Source organism: Engraulis encrasicolus, unplaced genomic scaffold, assembly GCF_034702125.1.
Source record: "Engraulis encrasicolus isolate BLACKSEA-1 unplaced genomic scaffold, IST_EnEncr_1.0 scaffold_57_np1212, whole genome shotgun sequence".
Taxonomy (NCBI): Eukaryota; Metazoa; Chordata; class Actinopteri; order Clupeiformes; family Engraulidae; genus Engraulis; species Engraulis encrasicolus.
In genome coordinates, this window is record NW_026945895.1 from 359,034 (window position 1) to 380,336 (window position 21,303).

Here is a 21,303-nt window from a genome sequence, read left to right on the forward strand (position 1 = left end):
TGTCCAAAGCAGCCAGTTGCCATACCAGGGCCATCAGACACAAGGTCAGAGGTCAGGTGATGTCCAAAGCAGTCAGTTGCCATACCAGGGCCATCAGACACAAGGTCAGAGGTCAGATGATGTCCAAAGCAGCCAGTTGCCATACCAGGGCCATCAGACACAAGGTCAGAGGTCAGATGATGTCCAAAGCAGCCAGTTGCCATACCAGGGCCATCAGACACAAGGTCAGAGGTCAGATGATGTCCAAAGCAGTCAGTTGCCATACCAGGGCCATCAGACACAAGGTCAGAGGTCAGGTGCGGCCTGCCAGATGGTTCAACCCACGCCCCTGGCTTGGAGAGAGGAATTGATAAAAAAAATATATTTTGAAATCTGAGAGTTTTGAAAAATGTTTTGGAAATCCACCACTGTGTTTGAGATTTGGAAACATTGTTATTTTGACCATTTGAGATTTTCTGCAAATAAATGATCTTAATCCAAATGACAATATTTTCTTTCGAAATTCGGAGGAAATGCTGTTGGTAGTTTATAGAATGATATAACAAAGTTTGTTTTACTCAAACACATACCTGTATGCGCCTGGACCTAATTGTGTTCGGTCACACAGGAGTAGATGCTAATGCCAGCTGGATATTTAGCAGTTGACCAGTTCAGAATTAACTTGTCATACCAATAAGAAAACTGCTGTGAGTCTCCTAAATAAGACACACATTCCAGGGACATTACCATCTTCATCTAAACAATGGCAGCCATTAAACTCTGATCTTGCAAGAGAATACAAACGTCAGCCATTACACTCTAATCTGGCATGGCAATGTAAAGGTGTGTTATCCTCAGCCATTCCAACATTCCTAAGCGTGACCAGCTTCACATTAGCAATAGTGTCTCTTTTACACTCACCCTTGATGTGTGTGTTCTTGTTAAGAGCTGTGGGTCTCTGCATTAAGGTAGACATTAATTTCTTGATCACTTCATCCTTTTAGGGATTCTCTACAGAAGCATTCCTTGTACAATGGAAAAAACACTTTATTTAAAAAGTAGTCAAAAACTAAAAACATGTAATAATACATTTCAGAAGGATTTTCAAGTTCTAATAAAATAATCAGATGGTACAATTCATAAGAATAAAAAAATCACAACAATATAAAAGAAAGAATCGACACTAAGACACTGTGAATGAAGTTCATATCGTTTATGTGTATGTCATGCTGGTTACATTGGCTTGTCATTTTCTGCACATAGTATCATCTGTATCATGATCCTCACCACAAATAAATCCAATACATTTATGTTGATTGATGTCCAATGCATTTATATCTCTAGATGTACAATACAACTGAATTTACAAGTATGATTCCTATACAACATGCAGATGGAACACAGTGCAACAGGTCTTGTTCTCCAGTCTCAACTTGCAGATGCTCTTCACAGACTTTTGCACTGCTGTTAGTTGCTCTCAATGTGGATTTCCTGGTGAGTGATGAGGTTATCTTTACGTGTAAAATCTTTTCCACATATAGTACACTGGTAAGGCTTTTCTCCAGTATGGGTTATCTGATGCCTGTTGAGAGTACTTTTCCTTATAAAGCCTTTTCCACATGTAGCAAACTGGTGATAGATTTCACCAGTATGCGTTCTCTGATGCCGGCTGAGGTGACTTTTCTTTACAAATCCTTTTCCACATGTAGCACACTAGTGAGGCCTTTCCCTGGTATGGATTCTCTGGTGAGCAGCTAAGTGGCCGACTTGTGAAAAGGCTGCACTGCATGTTGAACACTGATATGGTTTTTCTCCAGTATGGGTTCTCTGATGGATGATGAGGTCACCTTTTCCTGGCAAAGTCTTTTCCACATGTAGTACACTGGTGAGGCTTTTCTCCAGTATGGATTCTCTGGTGTTGGCCGAGGGCAAATTTCTGATTAAAGCCTTTTCCACATGTAGCACACTGGTAAGGCCATTCCCCAGTATGGATTATCTGATGGATGATGAGGTCACCTTTCCTGGCAAAGTCCTTTCCACATGTAGTACACTGGTGAGGCTTTTCTCCAGTATGGATTCTCTGGTGCTGGCTGAGGGCACATTTCTTATTAAAGCCTTTTCCACATGTAGCACACTGGTAAGGCCTTTCCCCAGTATGGATTCTATGATGGATGATGAGGCGACTTTTTTGTGCAAAGCCTTTTCCACATGTAGTACACTGGAAAGGCCTTTCTCCAGTATGGATTCTCTGATGGGTGATGAGGTCACCTTTCCTGGCAAAGTCCTTTCCACATGTAGCACACTGGTAAGGCCTTTCCCCAGTATGGATTCTCTGATGGGTGATGAGGGCACCTTTCTGTGTAAAGTCTTTTCCACATGTAGTACACTGGTGAGGCTTTTCTCCAGTATGGATTCTCTGGTGCTGGCTGAGGGCAAATTTCTGGTTAAAGCCTATTCCACATGTAGCACACTGGTAGCGCCTTTCCCCTGTATGGTTTCTCTGGTGATTAGATAACGAGATGCGGTGTGAAAAAGCTGCACCGCATGTTGAACACTGATATGGTTTCTCTCCAGTATGGGTTCTCTGATGGGTGATGAGGTCACCTTTCTGTGTAAAGCCTTTTCCACATGTAGCACACTGGTAAGGTCTTTCCTCAGTATGGGTTATTTGATGCCGCTTGAGATTAACTCTGCTGGCAAAGTCTTTTAAACATATAGCACACTGGTAAGGCCTTTCTCCAGTATGGGTTATTACTGTGTTAATATTAGCTTTCTGGTGTTCACCTGAGGAAAGAAAATAAGAAAAACAAAAAATGAGTTTTAACTTCACAACAGATGAATGATGGAATACCTTGTGAATTTGAGACATAGATTTTACATAAGGGTAGTCTAATGCAGGGATTCTTAGGGCCACAGCCCAAAGCTTGAAAAGTTTCAAATTCGCACTGGAGGGCCACAAGGGCCATGCAACTGCATGCATTATCAAATAAAGATGTGGAAGACAGCGTGCGGGGCAGAGAACTGGAGTCTGTTGTCCGCCTGTCTGACTTGTTCAGTCAACTGAGCCCTGAGGAAGGTCAGTAGACCGAAAGCTTGGCCTATTAAAAAGAACACAAAACACAAAGGGGATTTAAGTGTGCAGACATTTTTCTTTCAATTTTACACAGTTTTTGTTTATGTTTGGCACCTTTTTATCGAGAGTGCGGTGTGATCCGGCTAAACACGGACTTGTTCAGTTAAAAATGCATTCCCCAAGCTTACTACATTAATAGCCTGCTATTTATTAACGGGATTAAATTATTTCAATAATAATACTACTTATAATAATACCAATTAAGCAATATGACACAAATGGTGGTAAAATTGATCTGGGATACCCTCAGAGGTGTGATTTGTTGAGTGCCATAGGTAATTGCAACCATGAAGGTTTCCCAGATCAACCCCACGAGCACCAGTGTTATATTGCTTTTATACAATAGCTCCTTTGGCATGCAACATTAATTAAACTGATGTAAAAGATATCCTGCACTTTTTTTCCGCTCTGTTGCTCGGCTCCAGAAAATTGTTCCAGGTGGTGTCCTTGGTTGCTAGTTATGAAACATACCTGTTGGAGCCAAGTGTGCATTGTGTTCCATTCGAGAAGACTCTGGTTCCTTTTTCATGTCCAGGGCTTCTTCTTTTACGTAGGATGTGTCAGTTTCATTCTCTTCCTCCTTAGTTCTGTACAAATACTCTGGAAGGAAATCATAAATGTCCTCCTCTTTAATCACCTTCAGAGATGCTGCCTGCTGTGATGGAGCTGATGGTTGAATTTCAGAAGTGGTCTCATGACCATTACATTGCATGACTTGAAACTTCTCTCCTTTAATTTCATGTGACAAACACGGTTCTTCTTTGCAAGTTGGTGTCCAAGTACTACTACCCTTCATGTCTGTAGTCAAATACTCTGGTAGAAAGTCATAGATGTCCTCTTCCTTTATGTCTGCAGACAAATGCTCTGGTAGAAAGTCATAGATGTCCTCTTCCTTCATGTCTGTAGTCAAATGCTCTGGTATAAAGTCATAGATGTCCTCTTCCTTCATGGCATCCATGTTCTTTACGAGTTGAGATGAGCGTCAATGAAGATCCTCATTCATTCAGGTTCTTGAGCAGTCAAAGGATCAGAGATGTAGCCAGCAGCAGATGCACTTTGTTTTGCTGATTCCCCCTTTTAGCCAAGTGTGCTGACCTACTGGAAGGGAGCCAGGAGCTTTATCCCTGGGCCACTAGTAGAGGTGGAGCTGTAGACCACTCCCCTCGTTAGGTGACAAAAGGGTCTCACCCATCAAGGTGTAAATGGGAGAGCTGTACACCACTCCCCTCGTTAGGTGACAAAAGGGTCTCACCCATCCAGGTGTAAATGGAAGAGCTGTAGACCACTCCCCTCGTTAGGTGACAAAAGGGTCTCACCCATCCAGGTGTAAATGGGAGAGCTGTACACCACTCTCCTCGTTAGGTGACATAAGGGTCTCACCCATCCAGGTGTAAATGGGAAAGTTTTGGTTTCAGGATCCAGAGAGTGATAACGGCTCTAAATGTGAAGAGTCATTTGACTTCCACAAAGGGCACACTGCAATCTGGTGTGTGTGTTTTGATTTCCATAAATGACACACTGCTATCTGGTGTGTGTGTTTTGATTTCCACAAAGGGCACACTGCAATCTGGTGTGTGTGTGTGTGTGTGTGTGTTTTGATTTCCACAAAGGGCACACTGCTATCTGGTGTGTGTGTGTGTGTGTTTTGATTTCCACAAAGGGCACACTGCTACCTGGTGTGTGTGTGTGTGTGTGTGTGATTTGGAACTGTGACTGTAGTTGTGTGTCGGTTATTCGACCATGACCATTTTTAGAGGAATACTTCTGTGCATTAATATACAGGGGACACATCACTGTAAAAGATAAAGTCCATAAAAACAAAACCTCAGGCTTGTTTGTCGTGAAATGCAGCCGATGGTACAATTGATCTGAATAAAGTAGGTGGCATACGATCGATTCATTACTGAAAAGTGACCTGAATAAAGTAGGTGGCATACGATCGACCGTCACAAATACATAAACATCAACCATATTTGTGGTTACTTTAAAAAGCTCATAGTGCATAACGGTATCATTAATTAACTGTTAGCTTATTTGCCAGCTAGCCTTAGTGACGTAAAGTTAGCTGATCCATACCTCTATGGGAGACTTAAAGTAGAGCACCATTCCCCATGCATACGATCAATTCATTACTGAATCGACTGGATGGCAGAGCCAGACGGCTTGTGCTGGATGAGTGAAGAGAACTGCGCTCATCCAGCACAAGCCGCCTAGCTCTGCCATCCAGTCGCTCTAGGTACTCCCAGTCAAGATTGTTCTCCGTTGTGGTACCCAAGTGGTGGAACGGTCTCCCAGAGGCAGCAAGACTAAGCACATCTCTTGCAGCCTTCAAGAAACAACTAAAGACATTCCTCTTTCGAGAGAATCTACTAGACTAATGCTTGAACTTGTCTTGCCCCAGGGCAGACTCCTGACTCCTCATGATGTTTAGTTTAGTTTAATTTGTGTGTGTGTGCTTGTGTGTGTGTGTACTTGTCATTTACTCTTAAAACTAACCCCTCTTTGCAACAGCACTTGTTGTTCTGTATATCTCCTGTGCACTTTGTATTTGCTTGTGATGTTGGCTTGATTATGTCCTCTTTTGAAAGTCGCTTTGGTTATAAAGCGTCTGCCAAATGCAATCTAATAATGTAATGAATCAAAGGCTGGTGGTAGGACATGAGAGAAGAAAGTAGAGCCCCATTCCCCATATTCTGCACCAGGCTGCTTTGAAATTAAATATACTAATGGCATAATGCCGTGTCCAGACCAAGAGCGAACTACGCTGCCTGGTAGCGTGGGTAGCAGAAGAAGTTTCGCCTTGAATACGCTGTATTCGCTCGAGACGCAGCATTGACATGTTTGATGCAGCTAATCACATAACGGCTCTGGCTTGACAGCCTGGGACATTCGGAGATATGAACGTTCCGATTGGTTGCCGCCGAACAGCGTCAGAGCGAATTCGCCTGCGATTAGATTTAGTTTAATCTTCAAAATTCGCTCTGGTAGCGCAAGAAGCTTCGCTCCTGGCGAATTCGCTTTGGTAGCGCAGGTCGCGTGCCCTCCATAGAGAAATAATGACTTCCGTCGCTTCGTTCGCTCCATTCGCTCTTGGTCTGTACACGGCATAAGTCTCCAATGGAAATTTCCTGTCTGGTCCGGACCCAGGTCACATGATGTCCAAAGCAGCCAGTTGCCATACCAGGGCCATCAGACACAAGGTCAGAGGTCAGATGATGTCCAAAGCAGTCAGTTGCCATACCAGGGCCATCAGACACAAGGTCAGAGGTCAGATGATGTCCAAAGCAGTCAGTTGCCATACCAGGGCCATCAGACACAAGGTCAGAGGTCAGGTGATGTCCAAAGCAGCCAGTTGCCATACCAGGGCCTTCAGACACAAGGTCAGAGGTCACATGATGTCCAAAACAGCCAGTTGCAATACCAGGGGCATCAGACACAAGGTCAGAGGTCACATGATGACAAAAGCAGTCAGTTGCCATACCAGGGGCATCAGACACAAGGTCAGAGGTCATATGATGTCCAAAGCAGCCAGTTGCCATTCCAGGGCCATCAGACACAAGGTCAGAGGTCAGATGATGTCCAAAGCAGTCAGTTGCCATACCAGGGCCATCAGACACAAGGTCAGAGGTCACATGATGTCCAAAGCAGTCAGTTGCCATACCAGGGCCATCAGACACAAGGTCAGAGGTCAGGTGCGGCCTGCCAGATGGTTGAACCCGGCCCCTGACTTGTAGAGAGGAATTGATAAAAAAATATTTAAATCTGAGAGTTTTGAAACATGTTTTGGGAAATCCACTGTGTTTGAGATTTGGAAACATTGTTATTTTGACCATTTGAGATTTTCTGCAAATAAATGATCTTAATCTCAATGAAAATATTTTCGTTCGAAATTCGGAGGAAATGCTGTCAGTAGTTTATAGAACGATATAACAAAGTTTGTTTTACTCAAACACATACCTATCCATATCAAACTCAGATAAACTGAAAATTGTGAAGTGGTCTTTCAATTTTTGCCAGAGCTGTATGCGCCTGGACCTAATTGTGTTCGGTCACACAGGAGTAAATGCTAATGCCAGCTGGATATTTAGTCTTAAACCAGTTCCAAATTCACTTCACATATCAATAAGAAAACTACTGTAAGTCTCCTAAATAAGACACACATTCCAGGGACATTACCATCTTCATCTGAACAATGGCAGCCATTATACTTTAATCTGGCATGAGAGTACCAATGGCAGCCATTAAATTCTAATCTGACATGAGAGTACCAACGTCAGCCATTACACTCTAATCTGCCATGGCAATGTAAAGGCGTGTTATCCTCAGCCATTCCAACATTCCTAAGCGTGACCAGCTTCACATTAGCAATAGTCTCTTCTACACTCACCCTTGATGTGACCAGCTTCACATTAGCAATAGTCTCTTCTACACTCACCCTTGATGTGACCAGCTTCACATTAGCAATAGTCTCTTCTACACTCACCCTTGATGTGACCAGCTTCACATTAGCAATAGTGTCTCTTCTACACTCACCCTTGATGTGACCAGCTTCACATTAGCAATAGTCTCTTCTACACTCACCCTTGATGTGTTTGCTCTTGTTGCCTTAGAGCTGTCTGTCTCTGTGTTGCCAGATGTGTCTGACCAAATCCCGCCCAAAAGCTTCTAAAAAAAAACGCGAAATCGTGTCAAATTCCGTCCAAATTCAACAAATTACATTGACTTCTATGGGCCCAAAACGTCTGGGGAAGAAAAAAAACACCAAATGGCCAATCTTTCCCATTTTTACCCGCAGACGCTCATCCCAAGTAGCCCAATCTGGCAACGCTGGTGGGTCTCTGCATAAAGGTAGACAGTAATGTCCTGATCACTTCATCCATTTAGGGAATACAGTAATGTCCTGATCACTTCATCCATTTAGGGAATACAGTAGACAGTAATGTCCTGATCACTTCATGCATTTAGGGAATACAGTAATGTCCTGATCACTTCATGCATTTAGGGAATACAGTAATGTCCTGATCACTTCATCCATTTAGGGAATACAGTAATGTCCTGATCACTTCATCCATTTAGGGATTCTCTACAGTAATGTCCTGATCACTTCATCCATTTAGGGAATACAGTAATGTCCTGATCACTTCATGCATTTAGGGAATACAGTAATGTCCTGATCACTTCATCCATTTAGGGATTCTCTACAGAAACATTCCTTGTGCGGAAAAGTGTGGAAAACACTTTATTTAAAAAGTAGTCAAAAACTCGAAACAAGTAATAATACATTTCTGAAGGATTTTCAAGTTTTAATAAAAGTCAGATGGTACAATTCTTAAGAAAAAAAATCACAACAATATAAATGAAAGAAACAACTCTAGGACACTGTGAATAATGTTCATATCGTGTATGTGTCAGGCTTGTACGAAATTCCGATTTATTACCCAGTGACCTGCACACACACACACAGCTACTTACACACTCACGCCTACACTGATATAATGCCAGTGGTTGTTTTTGAAAGGTGTTGTATAATAAGAAAGTATTAAATATTATTGTTATTAGTAGTAGGAGTAGTAGTAGGATTAGCTAAATTACAGCTAAAGGAGTGATGAGAGCACCTGCATTTGCATCAGGGTTCTTTAGGGTGTAGATTGTAATTTACCTAAATATGCGTCAGGATTCTTTAGGTTTTATTTTGTAATTAGCATCAATGCATATGCATCAATGTTAGTTGGGCTCTATATTGTAATTCTAATAAGGGAGCCCTCTGGAAACCTTAAAACTGTTTTGTAATATAAAATATGGTCAGAACTTTAAAACCAAAGTTCATAATATATTGTAATTACATTGACTTGTCATTTTCTGTACATATCATCATCTATATCATGATCCTCACCACAAACAAATCAAATACATTTACTGTATGTTGAATATCTCAGTGACTAAATGTACAATACAAGTGATTCCTATATAACATGCAGATGGAACACAGTGCAACAGGTCTTGTTCTCCAGTCTCAACTTGCAGATGCTCTTCACAGACTTCTGCACTGCTGTTAGTTGCTGTCAATGTGGATTTCCTGGTGGGTGATGAGGTTATCTTTACGTGTAAAATCTTTTCCACATGTAGTATACTGGTAAGGATTTTATCCAGTATGGGTTCTCTGATGCTTGATGAGGTCACCTTTCCTGGCAAAGTCTTTTCCACATGTAGCACACTGGTAAGGCCTTTCTCCAGTATGGATTCTCTGGTGACTAGATAAAGAGCTGCTGTGTGAAAAGGCTGCACCGCATGTTGAACACTGATATGGTTTTTCCCCAGTATGGGTTCTCTGATGGGCGATGAGGCTACCTTTCCTGGCAAAGTCTTTTCCACATGTAGCACACTGGTAAGGCCTTTCACCAGTATGGATTCTCTGGTGGGTGATGAGGTTACCTTTCCGTGTAAAGCCTTTTCCACATGTAGTACACTGGTGAGGCCTTTCTCCAGTATGAATTCTCTGGTGTTTTTTGAGATATGCCTTCAATGCAAATCGTTTTCCACATGTAGCACACTGGTAAGGCCTTTCTCCAGTATGGATTCTCTGGTGATCAGCTAAAGAGCTTCTCTGTGAAAAGGCTGCACCGCATGTTGAACACTGACATGTTTTTTCTCCAGTATGGATTCTCTGATGGGTCACAAGGTCACCTTTCTGTGTAAAGCCTTTTCCACATGTATTACACTGGTAAGGCCTTTCCCTAGTATGACATCTCTGGTGTTTTTTGAGATATGACTTCAATGCAAATCCTTTCCCACATGTGGCGCACTGGTAAGGCCTTTCCCCAGTATGGATTCTCTGGTGTTCTTTGAGATATGCCTTCAATGCAAATCCTTTCCCACATGTGGCACACTGGTGTTGGTCTGTGTTATTATGAGCTGCCTGGAGTTCACCTGAGAAAAAGAAAAGAAGAAACACATACAAATGAGTAAACTATTTGCAACCTATGCGCTGACATATTCAGATCAATATTTAAAAAGGTAAATAATGAGGTGCACATGAGGCTTGCATTTAAGCAATATTACACGAGTGGGAGTGAGGTTTGTCTGAGATACCCTCACAGGTGTGATGTGCTGAGTACTGTAGGTAATTACACCCTTGAGTTTATCGCAGACCAACATCAGAAGCACGAGTGTTATATTGGTTTCAAACAATAGTTCCTTTGCTAGCAAAATTAGTTAAATTGATTGAAAAGAATGCTTGAATGAAACAAAGTCTTAGGATATAAATTGGAGCAAATGGGCCAGTCTTCATCTTTTCTTTTTCATATTGTCTTCACATTTTAAGCATCATAACTCACATGACCTGGATTGGATTGGTCAAATAGATTAGTCACCTGCAATGTGGATCTCTCCTCATTTGTTAGTCAAAAATGATGTTACTTGTTATATACTAACCAGATTATCGTAATTTTGATATGACATCTTCCAAAACATTCCAAAATATTTTATCCCAATTTCCTAACACTATCTTGAAAATTGAGCAGACTATTCTGCATATGATGACTTATATGAGGAAAATGTGCTGACATGTTTTCAGGACAACCATTACACTGAGAATCAAACAATCGGGATAGATCAGCAAGGTACATTCATTTGAAAATTGTACTAAATGTAAGCTGATTGTGTTAACTGTAGGATACTTGTACATAGCCATTTGCAAGGATGTACTAAATGATTGAGACATGTATAAAAGCATTTGAAATTTGATGAAAGCAATGATAAATGCCATTCTGTTGTGAGGAACTGCAAACTAGTTTTGGGATTTGTCCATGTTTTGAGAATGACGTCTCAGTTTCAAGAAATGAGCCAAACCAATGGAGAACTGTAACACACTGTCCGCCAAACTGTGCTATCTGTCTTTGCTGCTGATATCTTCATGCAAGTTGCTATTTACCCGTGGTGATTTTGGAGGCTGACAGCCCTTGGGAAGAAGCTGTCTGTCCCTTTTTGTCTTGGCTGTGAAGCCCTCACCCCTCACACGGCCCCAAAACAGCCTAATTACCATAACAAAATGAGTGATTAGTGCATTCGGTAAAAGCCGCCGGTGTCCTGTCTAAATGAGCGACCCATCGAGATGTGATTCTCTTCGCTACTGAGCATGCGCACGCATGCGCACACCCTCGCGGTGGTTTTCGCGGGTGATTGCCCATCGAATTGTGAGACCGCAAGTTACGATAGGATCCCCTGAGACTGTCAACTTTAGTGACTCAAACTGTAGCGCAAGTTACGATAGGATCCCCTGAGACTGTCAACTTTAGTGACTCAAACTGTAGCCTATGTCCTCCTGAGGTTACCACCAGTCATCCATAGTCTAAAACTAGTTAGCTTACAGCCTGTCCACCGACTGTCATGGACTGAAAGTTACGATAGCGGTAGGCCTATATCCCCTGGGGGGAAACGGGAATCCAGCAGATTGGAAAATCTGCGAAATAGCGTGGCCTCGTACATTTGCTACTTTGTTGCCTAACCGTAATCGCTCACACACTCAGCCTCGAACATTGCAACATCGATCAGAAAAGACTATTTATGTAGAGGAGGCGTTCTCATTGCAAAATGGAAAAAATCGCCACCTGATTGAGCTGTCAAAATGACCCTCCACCCTTTTCACTCAAGAATTTGAATCGACTGCATTGTAAACTGCCTCAACATGGTAAAGAAATGCACTGGTGGGGATGTTATGAAAATATGATTCCGGTCATTAAAAGACAGACATCTGCCAAAACAAAGCCACAATACGTTATCTGCTATCTGGGAATATCTAAACCGCGCTTGTTTATCCCCACATGATTTCATGTAGCAATTTGCCTTGCGAGCCCACGTCGCATTGAAACCAAACCAACAGCAAAATGACTGCATTAAACAAGCCGTAGCCAGGCCCTGATCCCAAACACTTTCTCCAGTATTTGCGCAAACTCAACTCAGTCTCTTTCATATGGCACGTTTCTTAACTTGCTCAAACGAGAGGCTCACTGTTGTCAGCAGCCGCATGTTCTTATTAAACTCCGTGAACGATTGCACACCCCTGTCCGTGAAATAAACAAAGTGGTTATTAAAACAGTCCTACGTGGACCGATTGAAACGCCTTCCGCGGAAAGTCAAGGTCGCTCATTTAGATGAGGCATCGCAAATCGATAGAACACCACTATCGAATAGAGCGACCGGTCGCTCATCTCGACGAGGCAACACATCTCGACAGAACACCGGGTCAAATGACCCCTCTCTGGTACTTCTAGGTAGGCAGAAAAATCCTGGTAGTTCAGTGTTACTGTAACTGGCCAAGCCTCTAGTCGACTCTCCTTCCTAAGCAGCTCATCAGGCAAATTAACACTAGAACTACCAGGATTTTTCTGCCTACCTAGAAGTACCAGAGAGGGGTCATTTGACCCGGCGGCTTTTACCTAATACACTAATCACTCATTTTGTTATGGTAATGAGGCTGTTAGGGGCCGTGTGTGGGGTGAGGGGTGAGGGGGTCACACCTTAAAGTGCTAACAGCCAAGACAAACAGGGACAAACAGGGACAGACAGCTTCTTCCCAAGGCCTGTCAGCCTCCAAAATCACCACAGGTAAATAGCAACTTGCATGAAGATATCAGCAGCAAAGACAGATAGCACAGTTTGGCGGACAGTGTGTTACAGTTTTTCTCCATTGGTTTGGCTCATTTCTTGAAACTGAGATGTCATTCTCAAAACATGGACAAATCCCAAAACTAATTTGCAGTTCCTCACAACAGAATGGCATTTATCATTGCTTTTATCAAATTTCAAAAGCTTTTGTGCATGTCTCAAACATTTAGTACGTCCTTGCAAATGGCTATGTACAAGTATCCTACAGTTAAAACAATCACCTTACATTTAGTAGAATTTTCAAATGAATGTACCTTGCTGATCTATCCCAATTGGTTGATTCTCAGTGTAATGGTTGTCCTGAAAACATGTCAGCACATTTTCTTCATACAAGTCATCAATGAACGTGTGAATGTCCCATGTGATCATGACGAATCATATGACTGCAACCAGATAATGGTTGAATTACAGTTTTTCTCCATTGGTTTGGCTCATTTCTTGAAACTGAGATGACATTCCTATAACCATTGGGTCATTTGGCCAAACATTCTTACACTTCTGCACAACAGTTCAGATAACTAGCAAAATGTCATATACCTCCCAAAACACCTCATTCTTGCATCAGCACTAAACCACATATAAATAGTCAGTACCATCAAAACGGCATAGATCCGTCTCAATTGCTTTGGCTCATTTGCATTCATTTAGTCCTTCTGTCAAAATAAACTGGATGGTTCAGCATAACTACGTGGATCCTCATCACTCGCTCATATCACCCCAAAAACAGTTTACCCATGTGTCAAAACTAAATTTCTTCCCCACATATATCATCAGTACCCCCAAAATACATTGTCCCTTTGCCATTGTGTAAGCACTGCCAGTCAAAATGGTTAGGTGTTTTATCCAGTTCAGCTAACAGATTTCGACTATGTATAAAAATGAAAAAGTGAGTGAAACCATTGAAGTTTGACAACACAGATAATTTACCAAGGACATTTATCAGTAACTTTCTTTACTGTAAATTCATATACAGAAAGTAATGCCCATATATCACAGGCTTCTCATGGGTTTGGCTCATTTCTCAAAACAGAGATAACATTCTCAAAATAACATGGACAAATGCCAAAGCAACTAGCAATTGTTCAAAACAGAATGTCGTTTGAAAAAATGTCATGAAATTAACCAAATAACAGAGGAAACTGTAGTATACACGGTTGTAAAATTATTTTCTACTAACTAGTAAAGTTACAATACCATCTGACCTGTTGAACACTGTCATGAATTTACTATGTAATGAAATTCTTAAAATATGATGTCCTTGACTGTTTTGGGAATTGCGTAGACCACTTTGCATATGATGACTTACACAATGAAATAATGCTGACGTGTTTTGGAGAGGGCAACCATTAGACTGAGAATTGTCTAATTCGTTTAGATAAGCAAGGTCAATTTATTTGGAAAATGTGCTAAATGTATGCTGAATGTGTCAACTGAAGGGTATTTGTACATATCCATCTGCAGAGATGTAGGCCTACTAAACATTTGAGACATGTACAAAGCATTTGATATCTGATGAAAGCAATGAAAAATGCCATTCTATTTTGGGAAATTGCAAGTTGGTTTGGGGATTTGTCCGTGTTGTTTTGAGAATGTCATCTCAGTTTCGAGAAATTAGCCAAACCAATCGAGAAAAACTGTAACGTGTGAATCTCCCATGCCATGTGACCATAACGACTCATGTGAATGCAACCTGGCAATTGTTAGATGGATAAATACCAGTGCATGTGGACTACTGCTTCATTTCCCTCAAGAATTTTGTGGTGAAAGAAGCTCCTCTCCAAGGAACGAAGATGCAGAGATACAGCACTCAACAGGCATTGGAAATGATCCACACACACACACACACACTCACACTCTGTGTCTCAAGTGATAGCTGTGAGCTGCTAACAGCCACATTTCCACAACAAAAGGAGTGTCCGCAGGGGGTCCAAAGGGTCAAATGACCCTCTTGTGGGGCTTTTAGGTAAAAAGGTCAATTGACCCCTCCGTGGTAGTTCTAGTGTTAAACTTTTTCAGTTGATTACTGATGATGAGAGAAGAAAAAAATGTATTGGATGTTTTTTGTATTTTGATGTTTACATATGCAAATGAGGGCATGCATCATATTTAGCATATACGTATGTAAGTTTGACTAATTTTTAGCAACACAATAAAATGTTCAAATTCACATTTTTTTTGCTTTAGATGAGGGACACGTATGTGCAAGGTGTAAATAAATTTAAATGAACCCCAAAAAATAATTTATTTTGTGGTATTTCTATGTAAACTCCTTGGGGTCATAAATGACCCCGCTCGGTCAGATTAGTCGCAAAAACAGGCCGGTCGTTTGAGGGTTAAACCAGTTCAGAATTCTCCTCTCATACCAATAAGAAAACTGCTGTGAGTCTCCTAAATAAGACACACATTCCAGGGACATTACCATCTTCATCTAAACAATGGCAGCCATTAAACCAGGGCCGGTTTTTAGCATAGGCCGGCTAGGCGGTCGCCTAGAGCGCCATGTGAAGAAGGGGCGCCGAAATGGCGCTCTCCTATGCGTAATTTTGCGATATGAAGTTTTTTTATGAAGTCGCAATCAACAAAGAGTGGCGAAAGCGCTCCTCACGGCAAAGCGCCCCTCAGCCAATAGTAATAGGCTATCTCTTCCAACTGTCTCTGGGAAGTCTGTGAACCAATAAACAGACAGTTCTGAGAAAGGGGGCGGGACGAGTGACAGCGTGCGGTCTATTTTGAATTTGGAGACTCACTCGAGAGACAGAGGGGGCAAGCGCAAACAGTAGTGCTCCTCTACTGGATGGAGATTATTATGTTCTCATTAAACCACTCATTGCATGATGCAGGAGTTTCAGAGGGTGTTTTGGAGCTATGTGATTTAATCAGCAACCGTTTGTGATTATGGAAAGCCTAATAGTTATGAGGTTACTATTTGGAATTAGAGAGAAAAAGAGCTTTGTTTTTGATCAGAGAAATCGCTAGTTAGCATGCTAACATTAGCCAAGTATGCCAAGCAATGAAATCCAGTAAAGTAGCTGTTAGTAGCCTACTCACTAACACCCACCTGATATCATAATACTTGCTTAGGTTGACAAGCAATGTAAAGTAAGACTGGTGCAATGTTTAAAACAATTTTAGCTGCCATATCTCCTTCCATCCACATGAATTACCTGCTTGTTGTAAGCTTAAAAAAACATTAATTTCCAGACCAGAATGACATAGCCTACATTAACCCCTTAATGCGCGCCGTACCTCCTGAGGCACGCTGTAATAGACATTGAAAGTTAACTACTATAGTACTACACTACTATCACAGTGCACGGGGCCTTTAGTAATACATTATGACTTGGTCATTGCCATGCTGGTAACAGCTAATTTATAAAGCCGTGTCTTAAGGAATTAATCATGTAACAGAACCATGCAAGTGAGGCTATTTACTATATTTTGTATATTATGAAATTCAATAGCGTGACAGCTCTTCTCCCTTTCTCTCACCCTGTCCCTCCAAACACATAGATAGCCCCCTTCTCATTCTCCTACTCACAAATGCACCACTAGGCCTATTTCCAGTCCAGAAATGAAATTGGTTTGGAAGACAGCACAAATGTGTAGCTTATTAAAATTGTTATGCTGCCATGCTTTGTGATGCTGTAGATAGTGTAGATCAATGCAGACCTCCTTGGTAGGCGTATTGTCTACACATGCATTTTACATGCAAATGTACTGTATCACTCTCCTGGCATTTCAATTTCACGTTACAATTCAAACACATTGATAACCTCCCTCTCATCTGGGGTTGGGGGCCCCACCACCATCACATCCAACACACCACACAGTGAAGCTACTTTCATGCGACTCAATCTGATGTGTTGGTCGCCTGTCAAAAAGAACCACAAATCCATTTGATGAAAAACGGTTATTGTTCTTGATGCTATTTAGTTAAGCTTACTAAGGATATTAGTCTTGTGTTCTGTGAGGTATAAGAAAGATTTTTTTTTCCTTTCAAAGGTGGGGGGGGGGGGCGCCAGAACTCAAACTCGCCTAGGGCACCAAATAAGCCAGAACCGGCCCTGCATTAAACTCTGATCTTGCAAGAGAATACAAACGTCAGCCATTACACTCTGATCTTGCATGAGAATAACAATGGCAGCCATTACACTCTAATCTGCCATGAGAGTACCAATGGCAGCCATTAAACTCTAATCTGGCATGAGAGTACCAACGTCAGCCATTACACTCTAATCTGCCATGGCAATGTAAAGGCGTGTTGTCCTCAGCCATTCCAACATTCCTAAGCGTGACCAGCTTCACATTATCAATAGTGTCTCTTTTACACTTACCCTTGATGTGTGTGCTCTTGTTAAGAGCAGTGGGTCTCTGCATTAAGGTAGACATTAATTTCCTGATCACTTCATCCTTTTAGGGATTCTCTACAGAAACAATCCTTGTGCCATGGAAAAAACACTTTATTTAAAAAGTAGTCAAAAACTCAAAACATGTAATAATACATTTCAGTAGGATTTTCAAGTTCTAATAAAATAATCAGATGGTACAATTCTTTAGAATAAAAAAATCACAACAATATAAAAGAAAGAATCGACACTAAGACACTGTGAATAAAGTTAATATTGTTTATGTGTATGTTATGCTGGTTATCTAACTTGTTGGGTTAGCGGAGTGTTTTAGGCATTTCATATCGTGTATGTGTTTGGAGTGTTTTAGCGGAGTGTTTTAGGCAGTAATATTTTAATCATTTGTTCATGTCTGCTCCCATCGGCTTTATTCTCCCCATGACCACAAGCACACCCCCCCCCACACACACACTCACACACACACACACAAAGCTACTTAACACCACACACATACACTTCTATGATTATCCACAGACACCCACTCACACCTACAGTGATATCATGCCAGTGGGTGTTTTTGAAAGGTGTTGTTTAAAAAGAAAGTATTATTATTAGTAGTAGTAGGAGTAATAGTTGAGCCGATTCGCTAAATTACTGCTACAGGAGTGACGACAGCACCTGCATTTGCATCAGGGTTCTTTGGGTTCTAGATTGTAATTTACCTAAATATGCGTCAGGATTCTTTAGGTTTTATTTTGTAATTTGCATCAATGCATATGCGTCAATGTTAGTTGGACTCTATATTGTAATTCTAACCAGGGAGCCATCTGAAAATATGTTTTGTGATATAAAATATGGTCAGAACATTAAAACCAGAGTTTTTATATAATCTATTGTAATTTCATTGACTTGTCATTTTCTGTACATAGTATCATCTATATCATGATCCTCACCACAAATAAATCAAATACATTTATGTTGAATATCTTATGAAGTAAATGTACAATAGAACTGAATTCACAACAAGTATGATTCCTATACAACATGCAGATGGAACACAGCACAACAGGTCTTGTTCTTCAGTCTCAATTTGCAGATGCTCTTGACAGACTTCTGCACTGCTGTTAGTTGGTCTCAATGTGGATTTCCTGGTGGGTGATGAGGGCATTTTTACGTGTAAAATCTTTTCCACATGTAGTACACTGGTAATGCTTTTCTCCAGTATGGGTTCTTTGATGCCTGTTGAGAGTACTTTTCCTTATAAAGCCTTTTCCACATATAGCACACTGGTGATAGATTTCCCCAGTATGCGTTCTCTGATGCCGGCTGAGGTGACTTTTCTTTACAAATCCTTTTCCACATGTAGCACACTAGTGAGGCCTTTCCCTGGTATGTATTCTCTGGTGAGCAGCTAAGTGGGCGACTTGTGAAAAGGCTGCACTACATGTTGAGCACTGATATGGTTTTTCTCCAGTATGGGTTCTCTGATGCTTGATGAGGTCACCTTTCTGTGTAAAGCCTTTTCCACATGTGTCACACTGGTGAGGCTTTTCTCCAGTATGGATTCTCTGGTGCTGGCTGAGGGCAAATTTCTGATTAAAGCCTTTTCCACATGTAGCACACTGGTACGGCCTTTCCCCAGTATGGATTATCTGATGGATGATGAGGTCACCTTTCCTGGCAAAGTCCTTTCCACATGTAGTACACTGGTGAGGCTTTTCTCCAGTATGGGTTATTTGATGGGCAATGAGGTTACTTTTCGTTGTATAGCCTTTTCCACATGTAGCACACTGGTGGGGCCTTTCCCCAATATGGGTTCTCCGATGGGTGATGAGGTCACTTTTCCTGGCAAAGTCTTTTCCACATGTAGTACACTGGTGAGGCTTTTCTCCAGTATGGATTCCCTGGTGCTGGCTGAGGGCAAATTTCTGGTTAAAGCCTTTTCCACATATAGCACACTGGTAGGGCCTTTCCCCTGTATGTTTTTTCTGGTGACTAGATAACGAGATGCGGTGTGAAAAAGCTGCACCGCATGTTGAACACTGATATGTTTTTTCTCCAGTATGGGTTCTCTGATGGGCGGTGAAGTCACCTTTCAGTGTAAAGCCTTTTCCACATGTAGCACACTGGTAAGGTCTTTCCCCAGTGTGGGTTATTTGATGCCGCTTGAGGTCAAATCTCCTGGCAAAGTCTTTTAAACATATAGCACACTGGTAAGGCCTTTCTCCAGTATGGGTTATTACTGTGTTAATATTAGCTTTTTGGTGTTCACCTGAGGAAAGAAAAGAAGAAAAACAAAAAATGAGTTTTAACTTCACAACAGATGAATGATGGAATACCTTGTGAATTTGAGACTTAGATTTTACATAAATGTAGTCTAATGCAGGGATTCTTAGGGCCACAGCCCAAAGCTTGAAAAGTTTCAAATTCGCACTGGAGGGCCAAAAGGGCCATGCAACTGCATACATTATCAAATAAAGATGTGGAAGACAGCGTGCGGGGCAGAGAACTGGAGTCTGTTGTCCGCCTGTCTGACTTGTTCAGTCAACTGAGCCCTGAGGAAGGTCAGTAGACCGAAAGCTTGGCCTAAAGGGGATTTAAGTGTGCAGACATTTTTCTTTCAATTTTACACAGTTTTAGTTTATGTTTGGCACCTTTTAATCGAGAGTGTGGTGTGATCCGGCTAAACACGGATTTGTTCAGTTAAAAATGCATTCCCCAAGCTTACTACATTAATAGCCTGCTATTTTTTAACAGGATTCAATTATTTCAATAATACCACTTATAATAATACCAAATTGTGGTAAGACTGATCTGGAATACCCTCACAGGTGTGATTTGTTGAGTGTCGTAGGTAATTGCAACCATGAAGGTTTCCCAGATCAACCCCACGAGCACCGGTGTTATATTGCTTTTATACAATAGCTCCTTTGGCATGCAACATTAATTAAACTGATGTAAAAGATATCCTGCACTTTTTTTCCGCTCTGTTGCTCGGCTCCAGAAAATTGTTCCAGGTGGTGTCCTTGGTTGATAGTTATGAAACATACCTGTTGGAGCCAAGTGTGCATTTTGTTCCATTCGAGAAGACTCTGGTTCCTTTTTCATGTCCAGGGCTTCTTTTTTCACGTCCAATGTGTCAGTTTCATTATCTTCCTCCTTAGTTCTGTACAAATGCTCTGGAAGGAAATCATAAATGTCCTCCTCTTTAATGGCCTTCAGAGATAATGCCTGCTGTGATGGAGCTGATGGTTGAATTTCAGAAGTGGTCTCATGACCATTACATTCCATGACTTGAAACTTCTCTCCTTTAATTTCATGCGACAAACACGGTTCTTCTTTGCACGTTGGTGTCCAAGTACCACTACCCTTCATGTCTGCAGACAAATGCTCTGGTAGAAAGTCATAGATGTCCTCTTCCTTCATGGCATCCATGTTCTTTACGAGTTGAGATGAGCGTCAAAGAAGATATTCATTCATCCGAGTTCTAGTAGTTAAAGGATCTGACTGTTTGCAGATGCCCCTTAACCAAGTTCTTACCTGGTGGTAAAGTATTCTGCCGTTCTGGTCTAATCATGGAAGGGAGCCAGGAGCTTTATCCCTGGGCCACTAGTAGAGGTGGAGCTGTAGACCACTCCCCTCGTTAGGTGACAAAAGGGTCTCACCCATCAAGGTGTAAATGGGAAAGTTTTGGTTTCAGGATCTAAAGGGTGATAACGGCTCTAAATGTGAAGAATCATTTGATTTCCACAAATGACACACTGCTATCTGGTGTGTGTGTTTTGATTTCCACAAAGGGCACACTGCTATCTGGGGACCATTCCATCAACGGCTGCAACCCCAAATCCGAGCTCAAGTCTGTAAACTACGCTATATCCGTTCCATCAGCCTTGCTAACCTGAAACTCAGCTGAGTTGCCACGGTAATTTATGCTCCAACTCTAACCTGGTAGCTCCCTGGTTGAACACCAGGCTAAATCAGTGTTGCAAAAAAATGTGTAAAAAAAAAAAAAAAACATGTAGCACACTGGTAAGGCCTTTCCCGAGTATGAATTTTCTGGTGTTCTTTGAGATATGCCTTCAATGCAAATCCTTTTCCACATGTGGCACACTGGTAAGGCCTTTCCCCGGTTTGGATTATCTGGTGAGCAGCTAAGTGGCTGCCTTGTGAAAAGGCTGCACT

General features: G+C 41.6%; 1 protein-coding gene and 1 pseudogene across 1 annotated transcript; both read right to left on the reverse strand.

Moving 5' to 3' along the window:
• Positions 1-1,786: 1,786 nt before the first annotated feature.
• LOC134444510 (zinc finger protein 239-like) lies at positions 1,787-3,886 on the reverse strand. The gene is made up of 2 exons (XM_063193818.1): positions 3,584-3,886; positions 1,787-2,763 (listed from the first exon to the last, which is right to left on the reverse strand). Exons 1-2 carry the CDS (start codon positions 3,822-3,824, stop codon positions 1,823-1,825), a joined length of 1,182 nt encoding a protein of 393 aa, XP_063049888.1. The 5' UTR covers positions 3,825-3,886; the 3' UTR covers positions 1,787-1,822.
• A 5,192-nt stretch (positions 3,887-9,078) lies between these two features.
• Positions 9,079-20,525, reverse strand: LOC134444509 (zinc finger protein OZF-like; annotated as a pseudogene).
• Positions 20,526-21,303: the final 778 nt, after the last annotated feature.